The sequence below is a fragment of the Mycteria americana genome, chromosome 3 (assembly GCF_035582795.1).
Source record: "Mycteria americana isolate JAX WOST 10 ecotype Jacksonville Zoo and Gardens chromosome 3, USCA_MyAme_1.0, whole genome shotgun sequence".
NCBI classification, from domain to species: domain Eukaryota; kingdom Metazoa; phylum Chordata; class Aves; order Ciconiiformes; family Ciconiidae; genus Mycteria; species Mycteria americana.
The window spans coordinates 6517446-6532542 of NC_134367.1; the positions used below are offsets into that span (position 1 = coordinate 6517446).

The 15097-nt window shown below is 44.4% G+C and overlaps 1 protein-coding gene across 4 annotated transcripts in view; it reads left to right on the forward strand.

Moving 5' to 3' along the window:
• The window catches only part of RUNX2 (RUNX family transcription factor 2), a 163610-nt gene that overhangs the window by 74677 nt on the left and 73836 nt on the right, over nt 1–15097 (forward strand). For 2 of the 4 annotated variants that reach the window (XM_075497766.1, XM_075497765.1), the window contains one exon: nt 13471–14003. The exons of the other annotated variants lie outside the window; for them this stretch is intronic. In XM_075497766.1, coding sequence (XP_075353881.1) covers nt 13471–13949 — 479 coding nt within the window. In that variant the 3' untranslated portion in view covers nt 13950–14003. Of the gene's footprint in view, nt 1–13470; nt 14004–15097 lie in introns of those variants that run through there. 4 annotated transcript variants of the gene reach the window in all.

A 15097-nucleotide genomic window follows, 5' to 3' on the forward strand; every position in this document is an offset into this window, starting at 1 on the left:
AGCATAAACACTTAAATAGCCTCTAGGGCGCAGACTGCAAAGGCTGGGATCTGGACTAGGGACTGAGGACTGAAAATTAGACCTTCTGCAAAGGTGACTGGTTTACCAAATAGGAAGGGAAGCAAGTGCCTCAAAAACGCCAGGAGGGCTGCTGACCCAAAATCTCTGCAACGTAAGCCTGAGATGAAATGGCTCATTGGAAGAGGTGTCTCGCAGAAGCTCCTCGGAGGAAGTCCCCGGGAACTGTGATGTGGATGCTGGCATGGCCGGAGGAGCCACAGAGAAATCCTGGCAATGGGAAAAAGACACCTCTCTTCCCCCTTTCTTCCCTCTTCCTCTCTCAAATATCTCCCTCTAAAGAGATTATGTGTTTGTTTTTGTTTTCATTTTGATTCCTGCTAAAAGCCAACCCATGTTGTTTTTTTTTTTTAATGGGTGAAAAGGAGCGCAGGGGAGGATCGAAGTACCACCAGAGCCTAATTAGCAGCCATCGTATTAGATTCCAAAATTAGATAGGAAGCTGGGTTTAAGGGTAGTCCAAAGCCAACCAGTTCCTAGTTTGGCCTGGCCCACGTAGGTGGGCCAGACTGGTTTGGAGCTGTTTCGAGGACAGGCTGCTTGCCCATGGAGGAAACCGTTCCAGCCGCAGTGGAGCTGGAGCACGGCGCCTGGTCCTCAGCCGGGCCAGCTTCTGCTCTCACCGGTCTGCTCTGCAGATGCGCTGGAGGGGCCTTCAGTTTAAAGCAATTCGAGCTGTTGCTTTCTCAAGCAGATGAAGACAACTGAAGGCGGTAATTCAGGCTGACTTTGTGTGCCTCTTTTTTATTTCAGATACCGGGCTTGCGTATGAAAGTTTATTTTAAGCCGAGTTCTCTTTACTCTGTCTGACTTCCATCTTTTGTATCTTCACCTGTTGAAGAGCTTATAAAAACTGTCTGATGGGTTTTGCCTTTAATCTTTGTAACTTTACAACATCTTCCAACAAAGGATTTCATAGTATTTTCCAAACTGTGCTACTGACCTTTGTCACTTGGCTAATATGAAGTATTAAAATATCCATCTTACAGCGAGCAAAATTTAGCCAGGAAAATCAAATTATATGCCCAAAGTCACAAAACAAATCAGTTAGCAACAGCCAGAAAGCAATGCATCACATTTCCCCTTTTAACAGCTTTAATGGATAAACGGGTTTTCTAAACTTCTAAATAACAAACGCTTTTTTTGCCAATATGCAATTATCCTGTGCAATATCTCCATGATCCATTTATTTTTTACCAGCCTGGTTAGAAGTTGTCCAAGCTCTCTTTTGAAATAAAGCAAATTCAGAGACTAGTCAGGTTACCCTGACTTAACTACGGGCTTAGTTAGACTCTGGTAGGAGTGTGCATATCTACAGCCTATGGCAAGCTCAAGGCGGTGAGTCTTAACTTAATCCTCTGTTACAGAATTGTAGTATCTCACATTTACCATGAGCTGTGGCCATTCGAGTGACTGTTACTGTGGTTTATCTGAGACGTGGTAACTTGGACTTTAAGTTTAGACCATCAATAGCGATTTGAGCTGCTAGTGGTATAGCCTAAGTTGCCATACAGCAAACAGCCTAAAGCATGTTTATGATGTGAGCTATTACAGACCAAAGTCTGTTTCTCTTTCTCATCACCAGTTTCCTGGGAGGATAAAAACCATATTCAGACTTTACACTATGGAGAAGAAGCATTTATTTAGAAGTGTGCAAAGCCGGGTTGGTTTAAGCTTCAGCTCAGCTGATGAATGGAGATGCTGTGTGGACAGGCTTGTAATGGATTGAAACTGAGCTTACAGTAGTTTGCCTTGACTTCATAAGAAACTCGGGTTGGGTCTGAAATGAATGAAAAAAAATATACGGAGGGCTTTACACGGCTTTTATTAAATGGGATTGAAAATCATATATTGTTAAAGTGGTGCAATGCTGAATATAAAAAGGAATACAGTGCCTGTAGCCCTGCATACAGCTGTTTTTAGCCATCTGTGTCCTGCTGAATTTGATGGCAGTTTGGTATCTAAGCGGGCACTGAGTGCCTAAATACATGGAATGAAACCTCTGTAGGTCTTTGCACTCGTCAGTATTTTTGACTCCTAGCTAAAAAGCAGCAGCTCTAGCGAAAACAGCCCAGCGGTTGCGTGCAAAGATTTCCTGCGTCTCCCCGAAGCTCGGGGTGACTCGGGGCACATCTGCGTGGCACAGCGGCGAGTCCTGCTCTGCAGCTTGTCAAGAGCCACGGCTTTGTTCCTGCGATGCCGAGGGTCGTGACGTCCCCGAGCTGCTCTCGCTCTGCCCCGTGAGACGCGCGCAGAGGTTGGGCTCGGTGTTTGCCCACGCGTCTCCCCGCAGGGCTCCTTCGCACCCTGAACCTCCCGAAATTCTTTTGACCGGTGGGTCTTGAGTCATGCTGACGTGTTTGACAATTTTATCACAGCCTGACGTTACCGCTGTTCGTGTTACTTGGGGGAAATGTTATGTTCTCACTGTAAAGGAAAAAACTGGCCGTCGCTGGGTGAGTTATTTTCCACTGTTTTCACTCCAACAGCGTTATATTTCGCCTGCTGCTAAAATCCTTAACCTAAGATGGAAATGCCTCCCCGGTATCTCCCCTCTCATTTCTCGAGTATCCCGAAGTTCTCCGTGAGCTAAGCACCCTCATCCCCTTCGGAGCGGCTGCTCTTGCGGGCTCCCACGCGGAGCTTGTCCGAACACAAGCAGCCGCTTTGGGCTGCCTCCCCGCAGCACGAGGTGTGCCTGCTTACCCTCCGGAGACACAGGACTTCGTGCCGGGGAGGAGAAAAAAAACCCCCAACATCACGGCTCTGGACGTGGACAGGGACCTAGGCTGAAAATGTCCGTTGAAGGGAGAAGTTATTTTGGAGGGGAAAAGTGTGTTTTTAATTGTTTAGATGAGGGGCGTTTGCGTTTTATGGATGTCTGGGGGCTGGGGAGGTGCCCTTTCTTCCTCCATGTGCAATATTGTTCAGGGAAAAAAAAAAAAATGGACTAGCTACGTTTGTGAATTTAAGTTTTTTTGGCCAGAAGCGTAACAATTCGTAGGGTTTGATTTTTCTCTGGGAAAAAAAAAAAAAAAAAAGGCGTTTTGAGAACAAGGCCCGGGTAACCAAAATATGTTTGTTTTTGTTTAAATCGCTCAGTAGAGAAATCGTCTCTTGTCTATTGTTAAGAGAGAGGTTTAAATCAAAGGCAAATTCTACATATTCTAAAATATACAGACAACTCTTTGAAAGCAAAGCCAAGCAAAACTTTAAAAGAGACCTTCTCCTTGATGCAGAAGTTTTCAGTTAGTTTACTGTGCTGAGCCTCGAGTGGAAAGAAACAGCCTGAGAAAGAAATCGCAAATCCCCGTTTCAGAGGCGGAAGTCGGGGAGAGCTTCGTATTGATAGCACACGAGACCTTTCCACAGAGCTTCTCGTCCAGGGCTTTTCCAGCAGCAGCGAGGAAAAGGCTTTGCAGTTCGTGAGGATTTTTGTGTTCAGATTTGGCTGTGGAAGGTTTAAGTGAGCTGCAGAGTGAGGGAGCAGAGGGCCTGATCCTCTCGTGTTGGGTGGTCCCTCCTACCGCAAATAACCCTATTGAAAACAGAGGGACTATTTGTGGAGTCATTTGTTTGTCAGGAAAAGTAGGGTTTGTAGGATACGGCCCCAATTAGTGGCCAAATTCCTGGTTCTTTTCTCGTGATAAAAATGCGACTAGCTGTCACAGCGATGCACGTAGCATCTCTTCGGTTCCCGTTTGAACTCCTGCCACTTGCTCCGTGCTTCTTCCCGCTTCCTTGGCCATCCAAAAATTATTCCGGCACCACGCTAGCTCGGATGAGCTGGCTGCTTCCCTCCTGCCCGGGACTGACGTGGCCTCCGGGCCCTTTGCCGTGCCTTTTGGGATCGGCAGGGCTCGGGCCGTGCGTTCCCCGGCTCCGGCTCGCTGGTACCCATCAGTGAGGGCACCTGGGGGTTGCTCTTGACCTTCGGCTCCTGGGTGCTGGAGGACATGGGGCAGATGACATACACCCCCTGTGTGACATCGCCGCCTAACACCCAGCACATCATCCCCCTCATAAATCCTGCTTTTAATACGACCCAGGTACAGTCAACCCCATCCAGAGGACATCCCTCCCGAATCCAGCCTCTCTCGGGAGATTTTCTTAACACTTTATCACCGAGCTGCAGTTTTTGGAAACGCTTTTAATTGCCTGCACACGTTCTCACACGGCGGGCACCCTGCCCGACCCACGCGCGCTGGCGCAGGCAGGGCGACGGCCCCACTGCCGCCCCGCCACTGCCGGCCCCGCACGAGCTCGGCGCACCGGCGGATGCCGGGAGGGCTTCCCGGAGCCGCGGGAGTGCTGATAGCAGCGCCGGTATTTGGGGAGGGAGGAGTGCTCTCCTTAGTTGTATTTTTTTGTGGCTCCCTGTTTTGATAGCCATAAGTCATTAGCGGTTTTTAATTTTTTTTTCCTTTTTTTTCCCCCTTGAAACTGAAATAAGGGCTGAAAGGGTAGATTTGTCCTTCTTTTTTTCTCTTTTTTTTTTCTCTATTTTTTTCTTTTCTTTTTTTTTTTTTTTTTTTGGCTAATCTGAGGCACGCTGCCACATCTGAAGCCACTTGGCTCATTATGGATTTCATGGAAACTGATTCCCTGAAAGTGTTTCCATATGTGTGTTCCCAATATATCCCATCCTTTTCTAAATGGGAGTACAAACTCGCACACGAGCTGGAAATGGCTTCAGGATGTGACAGAGAAGTCATATGACTGGAGTGGCACTGTGTGTGGCCCTCTCTGAAAGACACGGTGTCCTGTGTGCTGGCTCCCATCCTACAGTAGATCCAGTTTCAAAGAATATCTTCCTTCCCGGCTTCTTAAAAACTCTTAATCAAGAACCAGCAAGGAATCCTCTGTCCTCAGGAGGGATGCGTATTAGTTGAAGGAGATTCGAAAGGAAAATTTGGATGGGGAGGAAAAATGAGGGGTTTAAGGAGTGAAATTACAGAGCAATGCCAAGGGCTTCCCCCCCCCCCTCCCCGCCCCTGCAAAACATAGTTTCTTTGTGTCTCCTTGAGGATCAGATGGTATTTCTGAGTTGCTAGCATGCAGTGGAAAAGTACAATTCATGACAACATTGGAAACAAATATTTATACTGGATAGTTAAGGCACATTTTTCTGCAAAAAAAAAAAAAAGTAATAAAGTAGCCTGTTAGCCCCAATGTATATTATCTTCCCATTCACTGGATTTATACAGGATTCTTGTACTGATGCTTGCCGTCGCCGTGCATGCGTTGCAGCTCCCAGCCCTGCGGTTTCACCCCCTTGCTGTACACAACGCCGCTGAGGTTGCTATCCAAGAAAAGCCTCAAATGTTCCTTCTGATGCGTTTCGGCTGGGGTTGGCGAAAAACAGCAGCAGCTGAAATTCAGGCAGGAAAAATTGGGGAAAACTGAAGAGAGAGCGATACGCGCCTGTGCGCGTGGTTGTGCCATGCAGCGTTGCAGAGCTGCTAGACTTATTTCCAGGAAACGTTATTTACTTTTTGCTTCCGACGTAACGCGTAGATGGCCTGAGACTTTAAACAAGCGAGGGGATTTTGATGTACTACAATTCCTTTCCACCTGAATCACTCGTGACAGCTCCAGACTGAAGCCACTGAGATGAGATAGCAAAGACTGAGAAGTTAAGATGCTCCCCATCACACCAGGTCAACGGGCATCCATGGGTGGCAGGTCACAACTGCAAGCCAAGGATGTATTTCTGTAATGTGACCATTTGTCCCCCTCCTGTGGTTCTTGTTAGAAAGGTTTATGAGTCCTGTATAAGTGAAGCTTCGCAAGAGGCAACACCTATAAATGAGACAGTGATGACTGATGGTTTTCGTAGCTCCATTTCTGCTCCCAACAGTCCATCTAGGAGGGGGTTGTTATTGCTTTTTTTCACAAGCGGGAGGAATTCCTACCCATTGATGTTCCTAAATTTAAGATGAGCTACCTCTTGAGGTGCAGCCAGCAGCCATCTGTGTTTAGACGCATAGCGGCACCCAGCAAGACTTAGGTGCCTAAAGAAAATCACCTTCTTCCAGCGCAGTTCGTCCAGCAGAAAAGTCCTATTGAGGGAGCAGGGCAGGTAATGATGGAGCCTGGGCTGGAGAAGTGCAAAAAGACCCTGATTTTGCCATTAAGCAATGTAACAGCTCCGCTTGGGAAACACTCTCCTTTATTTGCACGAGTGGTACTTTAATGGTCGCTGCTAATTATGTTATTTATGGGGTGTTTCTCCCAGCAAAGGGCTTAGGTGCTGCGCCATAAATTCAGTGAAAACATCTATCTGCAAATTAATCCACACTATTTTAGGTGCCAAAGTCCTGTTACCTAAATACCAGAAGGCACAAGCGTGCAGTTTCCCGTCTGAACTGGGGTGCTGAGGGAGGGCGAGAAGAGATGCACTAGAATTAGGTTCTCGCCCGTATTGGCTCTGAAGGGGTTAAAATGTTCCTTCCTCCCTCTGACTTTTGTGAGACTGCTGTGCTCAATAATGTTGCAGTTTAAATGGTCCCAACTAGGCCTTGAAGTTAACACCTTGTTGAGGTGAAGGAAAGAGGAGGGGGGGGGCAGTTCACACCTTTTCTCCTGCTATTGTTTGCCAGGAGACCTGCTTGGGGAAACATGGGAAAAAATGAAAAAAAAAAAAAAAGAAGAACGTAAAACGCTTTTTTTTCTTTTTTTTTCCTGATTTTTTTTTCTGAATTAAAGGGAGGGAAAGGGCGTTAGAAAACACACTATTTCCTATGATAAATGGTTGCAAGTATCCAGACGATGCGCGCTCATCCCAAAAGTGAACCGGGGAGGGAGAAGCCCTGTGAGTTATTTCTGCGGCGCTGCAGGACCCTCGCCCTCGCAGCACGTGGACACATGCTTGGTGGTAGATGTGTGCGAGAAGTGTCCTTGAGCTCCAGCACCAAGCTGAGCACCGGCGTAGGTTTGCGGGATCAGGACCTAACGGCCACAGCAAGGAATCCCACGAGGAGGTGGTTTGGGATCCCTGGGAACTGCAGTCCCAGGCTCCATCCTGCAGCAGCATCCAGAGGGAAGCTGGTACGGCACCTTTGGAGAATGAAAGTCTTGCCTGGAAGGAGGCAGGAGAAGGATCGTGCCGTGTTTGATTCACTAAACACTTACTAGCAGAGGCAGGTGACAAGAATTTAACAAAATGAAGAGCAACATAACACTCTCAGCCTGAGACAGAAGGATGCTTGGGGAAAAGAGAGTTCCAGCTAGCAAATAATAACTCCCCCCGTCCAAACACGTTGCAAAGAATCCTTAAAATTGCAAAACTAAGCGCTCAGAAATTGGGAAATGTCAGTACTTACGTTGCCTGTGCAACTTTAAATCAGCCTCATTCTGCTTATGCATTATATTACAGATTTTAATTGCAGGATCACATGATACTTTTCCCACGGGATTCCAGTCTCATTCAGTGCACAGGATGGACAGTGCTAACTTAATGAGCAGCTCTTCAATATTTTGTTTTCTTCTTGTTCTTTGCATTTCCTCAGGCCTTGCTTATTGCAGAGCATTAAATTCTGCTCTGAAGAAGGAATTCTTAATTTCTTGATGGGCTTTGCTCTAATATTGCTGCCATAGCATTTGTATACAGTTCGTTGCAGTGCAATATTCCCAAGGAAGAAAGAACCCGCTTTAAAAAGAGTACTGAGACTGACTCTAAGGTCTCCTGTAATTCAGTGCACCTTCTGCGTGTCACCTACATCATGAATTTTTTTTCAATCTTTAGCCTTATGTTCAGACCTGAGCCTCTGTTGGCTTCAGCTGCAGCTGTGAATATTTAGCGCACGTGCAAATCAGCAGCCAACGTCTTTGCTGGGCACAGAAAAGGAGAGAAGTAAAAATGTGATTTGCAGAGATTTCAACTGAGTCACGTAGGCGCCGTGGGGCAGAAACACATATAAAATCCAGTTTGCTCGGGAAAATAACTGGATCTCCCTCACCTTGTTCACGTCACCCCTTCTGATTTCTTCCAGCAGTGGATTTGGGGGATATATAGACAATGGTCTTCTCTATTCCTCAACTCTGATACATCTCCAGAGGAGGTCAGCTTGTGTGCTGCCTGCAGGAGGGTTCGTGTAAAAGGAATAGCACCTTCTCCTGTAACGGAATGCTGTATCGCAGTGCATATGGAGAAGTAACTTGAATGCTGGTATTTCCTAACTTTCTCACTCTTCACATGGTAACCTTAATAATATCCTTTTGTTGTCTCTAGTTGTGTTTATAGTTTCTCAGATTTCTGAAAAAAGCAAACCCCAAGTAACTCCGCCTTCCCGCATTTTTCGTTGCAATATCGCACAAACATCCACGTGGACCATCATTTAGCTCCTTTTACACAGGCGTCTGCCGTTCCAGTGAATGGAGCCACCGACGGACCGACTCTCGATGAGGACTGGCATGGGGATGGGTGGGGATGTCCCCGTGTTTCAGCAATATTTGCAGACATTTCAAAAAATGCTGGGACTTGGGACTCCTGGATTTCATTCCAGTCTCTGGACAAGTGTCTTTGTAGGGGCACAGACTCTTCTGCCCATTTTTAGGCAGAATGCTTAAGATTTGTTCATATTTGGCTGGATTTTCATGGCAACGTCTCTCACACAAAAGCCACTCCTATTCCAAAGTTCAAGTCCTTACTTCAAAGCATGGAACTGGTACAGCTTTTCAAAGGAAGGCTCCTCAGAGTTTAAGATTAGTAAAACAATATATTTTTCCCAGCAGAAGAGTTTCAGCTGAAATTTTAAAAACAAATAAATGCATAAATCACAATTTAGCCTGAGACAGACGCCCAGCATGGACAATTTCAGCCAGAACGTTTAAAGTTTGGCAAAGCTGTAAGAGACTGAAAATCGTCTCATCATGTGAAGTGTGTGGCATACTTCATATGAGGCGATATTATCAGCTGTAAGTAATCCAAGCTGCACATATAATTCATAGACGTAGATGTTAAGGAAGGAAAAAATGATTTTAATAGATCAATTAGTGCTATGTCCCAGCCTGAATTGAACTATTGAACAAAAGCCCACAAGATCTAATATCTGCTTCAGCAAATGTCTTAGCACTGAAGCTCCCCAAAACACAAGTGAATCATTTAGCTACTGGTAAATATACTTAACTATATGTACCTGAATTTCCTCGAGACAGACTACTCAGTGACTTTCGAATGTAGCACCACTCTGTTTTCTTGCATCCAGTGATTATGCATTGACTTGATGTGCTAGAAGTTTCCCTATCCGACATATGCAATAAGCCAAGGGGACCTTTTTTTTGGTAGTGGCCTTATAGCATAAAATGACAAAGTAAATTGCAATATTTGTAAGTTATAAAATTATCCTATAATCCTTTAAAGTAGATGTCTATACCCACAAGGAGTTAATCCACAGTACATTATGATCTTTAATAATTGGAAGCGATTGGCCAAAGTGCCGTAAACCTGGCAGAAATTTGTTGCCTTATTTTCTGCAAACCACAAGCACAGCTTATTAATTGAGAAATGAACATTAACTGACATTAGCTGGCATCTGTAAACCGAAAAAGAGAAATGATCACGGTACGCATTCAGCTGTAAACGGTAGAGTTGCAAAGCTGCAACAGGTAAAATTGGTTTTTAAGCGCGCATTCAAAACCATTTTAGTCGGCTGCTGGCAAATGCCCAAGTCTAGGGTTTTTAATGAGGCTTCTGCATCAAAATAAGTGAAACCACATGGAATTTTAATTGTTCTTATTCTAAATATGAAACACACTGGAGCAGTATTCTTGAATCTAGGATGTTAGCATATATATTGGCATATTAACGTTACCATTTTTCTGTTCTAAACGCATAGCTCTCAGAAAACTTGAGTGCCAGGTTATGTTAGGGAGGAATCAGCTTGGAAGATTTAAAAACAGTTTAACCTGGGCTCCTTCAGATGTAAAGTGGTTTTTTTTTTTAAATATACTTTTTTTGTGTGCGTTGTCAAGCACGGTGAGCTGATCAGACTGTGTAGGGAAAGATCACTTGCTGCGCTTGTTGCCGTGTTTCTCTTTCTGGCGGCACAAATTCAAGTCTCTTCTCTTTACAGAAGCGTGGTTTCGCAATCATGCGGCCACGATGTAGGGCGGAGGATCTGTGCTTCATCCATTTAATACAAGCTATCACGAGAGTGGGAATTTACAGATGCAAATTGTTTTCTTGCTCCGACGGAGGAAAAATTAGCATAAATCTTTAATCCTGCTGGGGAGATGAATAAATAAATTATTTACTTGCACTGTCATGTTACTATATTGCTGATCGACATCGCTATTTGTGTGCAACTAGATATACAAAGATGGGTGCCATACCAGAAGAGCTATTTATCTTCCCAGTCCAGCAAAGAGCTAAACATATCTAAATGAATATGCATCTGGTGTTTGCACGTTAGAACCAAAATCAACCTTAACACAAGGAGGTAGCACAGAGAGAGGAGGAGGAGGAGGGTGAAAATGCCTCAGTGAGATTGCGTAGCAGTGAGGATGGCAAGAAGCTGAATTTGAGAGATGACTTTTTAAAAAGTCTCTGGACTCACTTAGAAAAGAGGCTTTAGAACCGGCATCACAGAAAACTTTTTCTGATCTCCAAAAATATCTTTACACAATGGAGGTACAGAAGGCTGGGAACAAATCGCAACCAGGGGAGTTAGAGAGCCAGCAAAAGGTATTTGGGCAAAAGGCGGGTTGGAGAAGTGAGTGTGCAGGAGCCGTGCAGATACAGCCATGAGTGAGATAAGAAAGGGTTATGGTAGTTTGGCCTTTGGGTAAATAGGATTGTGCTTTACAAGCAACAGTAAAAACAAACAAGTGTGGATTTACTAGGGTATGTAAGGAGGTCTGTAGCCCCACATTAGAAATGCCGATGTGTGGTGTGCACATTCCCGGTCATTCAACACATGCATGATCTCTTGGCGGCACCCATACAGATAATATTTGGATCTAGCCCTGAAAGGGAGATGGCCTTTTAATGTGTAGAACTGTGTGGACAGCTTGTTATTAAGGGGAAAAAAAAAAAAGTATTGGTTGCAAAGAAATCAAAAATGCCGATGTTGTTCTACACCCTTACACTCATACCAATTCTACCTTTGGTTATAAAAGTCTTGTTTAGCTTCTATCAAGGTAAACTAAGAGCAACTCTGTTCATGTTGGGAGAGTTGCAATAACAATAAAAAAAAAAAAAGGAGCATAAGCGGTAGCAGATTGAAACTCAGTATTTTGAGCAGCTGGGGAAATTATGTTCTAACCTTATATTTCCAGATACGTATCAGACCTGTTCACAATATAAAGGATAGTGTTCCAAAATTACAGCTTTGAATCTGGGTGGTATCGCCTCTGGCTATTGTTTGCAGTTGGGAACGAGAGAAGTTGCATCAAGTAGTAGAGTGTTTGCTGTAAAGGTACAAGTTATATTACATTCCACGGGGCTGCGGTTGGAGGGTTTGATGATGGAGACAGACCCATTCACCCGTAGGTCACTGATTCAGTTCCAGATAAAGATAATAGTAATCACATTGTCATCAGACTTAAAAACGGGCTTTTACTGCCCATTTAAAGCTCTGTACTCAATATCTTTTGAAACGGTGGATTATAATCCCCAGGTTTCAGGCTGCGTGATTTGGACGCTTGGCTGGCTGCGGCCCAGGTCCTCCAGCCTGAACTCAACCTATGCCTGAGCTTTGCCCCCCTGCCTATTTTAGATATCGTTGAAGGCGTGGGTTAAATGAGGTGGTAGAACAGGAGCGAATAGTCGTCTAAATCACAAACTGTGCCACACAAGCTGGCAGGGTCTGTTCAGTCTGTGGCTTATGGTAGCAACCACCGTTGTGGGTGCTACAGGGGGCCAAGGGTGGAAGGGCTGGAGGGACCTTTCTTCTACAAAGCAATGTCAGCAGGTCAGATCCAAAGCCTGTCTACAAGGAAAAGCATTGCTGCATCTTACATTGAGGATACACAGGGTGGTTCAGTGTTTAGCACATCCCTTTGGCATCTAGAAGATGCCGTATTTTCCTTTTAGGTAAATCAGATTCGGTGGATTGGCAAAGAGATGGGTGAACCCTTGGATCTAGAGGACTGCAAAGCTGTAGAAGTGTCTGCTGGGACACACAGGGAGAGCCCATTTGATTTCATGATTTTTCCCCTTTATTTATACCCCGCTCTTTCCAGCTCTCTCTCTATTAAAATGTATGTATGTATCTACTGCATACTGGCCGATGCATTTCCCTCCCCCTTGCACTGTACTTCTTCATTGGGCTTTTCTCTTTCCCCCTGTCCCTTTTCCCACACCCTTTTTGTTTTCCACTTTTCTGGCTCTCAACGTGAGCTTTCACCATCTTTTTCTTCTGCTCCTGTCCATCCCACAGTCTCCTAAGCAGATCACCAAGCTACTAACGTTTGCTTTCCAGTTCTGCTCCAAAACTTTGGGTGTTTGATGTGGGATTAGAAATTAGGCAAAATGAGTTTACCCACCCCTGTTTTGCGTTAGACTCCAATTCACAGCATTACCATCCAGACGTTCACAGTAGCCATAAACTGTGTGGTCTTTTTTTCAACCAGACTGCACAGACTACATATGAAAACAACTTTTTTTCAATGGCAAAAAGAGTGTTGGGCTTGTAATTTTCCATCGACTGCACTGAAAAGTAAAATTTGCATCTTTACTATCAGCTCAGTGGCCTTGCCCATCCTTCGGATACAGCAAATAATATTTTTCTGCCATAGAAAGTAGCTGAGCAGATCCTCACCTAAATAAATTGATTTAAGGCAAGAAGTGGGGCTTAGTCACTCCCGGTGTAACTCCCCTGGTGTCAGTGGTGCAACTAACTCGGTGTTGCCAACTCTTGTAGTTTTATTACAAGTGGGACGGTAATTTCTGCTTTTCTCGAAACCCCAGCTCCCGACGGCGTGTGCTGAGGTGGGAATCTCAGCTTTCGTGTGCAACCAGACCTGAGTTTCTCAAGAGGCTATAGCAAAAACCCAGAGACACGTGACCCTCAAAGCTCAGAAACCAGAAGGCAAATCAACTCCAAATCCACCTTTCTCTTTTTGGCTCTTTTTCAGTCTCCTGATTTTTGAGATGGCTTTTTTTTTTTTTTTCCGGCCTGACTTGTGACTTTTGAACGCTTCGGGTTGGCAATGCTGCTCCCTCCATTGGCATCGGTGGAGTTAGACCAGGGATGAGTTTGGCCCAGCGCTTGTAGAAGACAGGTGTATGACTCTGTTCCTTGCAATGTATTATTTGATATGATCTGCTGTTCTCTTGGGGGCCAAAAGAAGTGGGTTTTCTTAGAAAAATAAAATTCTATCATCACTTGATACAAAAAATGGTATTTACAGAATTGTTTTCCCCCGTCTTTTGTTATAATTTTTTAGGTGCTTCAGAGCTGGGCCCATTTTCAGATCCCAGGCAGTTCACAAGCATTTCATCCCTCACTGAGAGCCGCTTCTCCAACCCACGAATGCACTATCCAGCCACCTTTACCTATACACCGCCAGTCACCTCAGGCATGTCACTGGGTATGTCCGCAACCACTCACTACCACACCTACCTACCACCACCCTACCCCGGCTCTTCCCAAAACCAAAGTGGACCTTTCCAGACCAGCAGCACTCCATATCTCTACTATGGCACTTCGTCAGGATCATACCAGTTCCCCATGGTGCCGGGAGGGGACCGCTCCCCCTCCAGGATGCTTCCTCCGTGCACCACCACGTCCAACGGCAGCACGCTGTTAAACCCTAACTTGCCCAACCAGAGTGACGGTGTGGAGGCGGATGGCAGCCACAGCAGCTCCCCAACCGTCTTGAATTCTAGTGGCAGAATGGATGAGTCCGTTTGGAGGCCGTACTGAGATTTCTTCTGTAGCCGGCCCGACCTCCGCGAGCCAAAAAAAAAAAAAACCAAACAAACGGTCGACTAACTACGAAGTGCCTGTTTTTTGTGTTTTTTTTTTTTTTTTTTTTAAATAGATTTTACTGATATGTGCAACTGTGTAGATGGGATGATAATGGCCATAAATAACACAAGAGTTACCAACACACCACAACCCATGTTTCAGATTATGTGGATCAAAGCACATATATTTTTTTTTCCTTGGAACCATTTTACCTTGTTTTATATTTAAAATGTACTTTCTACACACACAAAAAAAATCACCCCGTCCTTTTTTTTCCTTTTTTTTTTTTTTTTTTCGGTCTAGAGTGTTATAATAACTAGTGAGTTCTTTTGCCAATGAGGAGAGAACGGACTCCCCAGCTATCAGGAGAAACATGGTGATGCAAGGCAAAGGCTGCATTCCCTTTTATTTCTTAATAAATAATAATAAAAAAACCCTAACCATGAACTCCAGATACAGTTGCAATCATACAACGTATGGGACCCTCTTCACACCCGTAGTGCAATTCAACTGGCTTGTATTGGTGCACATAAAAAGGAAAGCAAAGATCGCGTTGCTTCCATTTTGCCATGATACATTCAGATGAAAACAGCTGTCCCAAAAAACTCTGTCCGAGCCTTGCTGCAGATAACGGTTGAACTTCTCTGTGTTCATTGCTTTTTTGGTTTGTTTTTGGGTACTGAAAGAGAACGAGTCTTCAAGTTAGGCTAGACAACCCTGGGGTTTCCTTTTTGCTTTTGTATCCGTTCATTTTGCCTTCGATTAGCCAAAAACCAAAAATAACAACCAAAACCTTTAAAAACAAGAAGCAAAATGTTATTACTTATGCAAAATATGAAAATGGCAATATATATTACTAGAGCCAAAATGGTATACATAGTATTTGTGTTCGGCTATGTTCTTTTTTATTTTTTTTTTAAATTATAAATGTGTAAAATTTGAGGTTGTTTGCTAACATGAATCATCATATAACTTTAAAAGAATATTTATAATTATTTAATGACATTTGGACCCTTTAAACGTTTCTTAATGTAATGATATATTGACTTCGGTCTCTAAAAGTGTTTTTTTTTTTTTTTTTTTTTTTTTTTTTACTTATGACA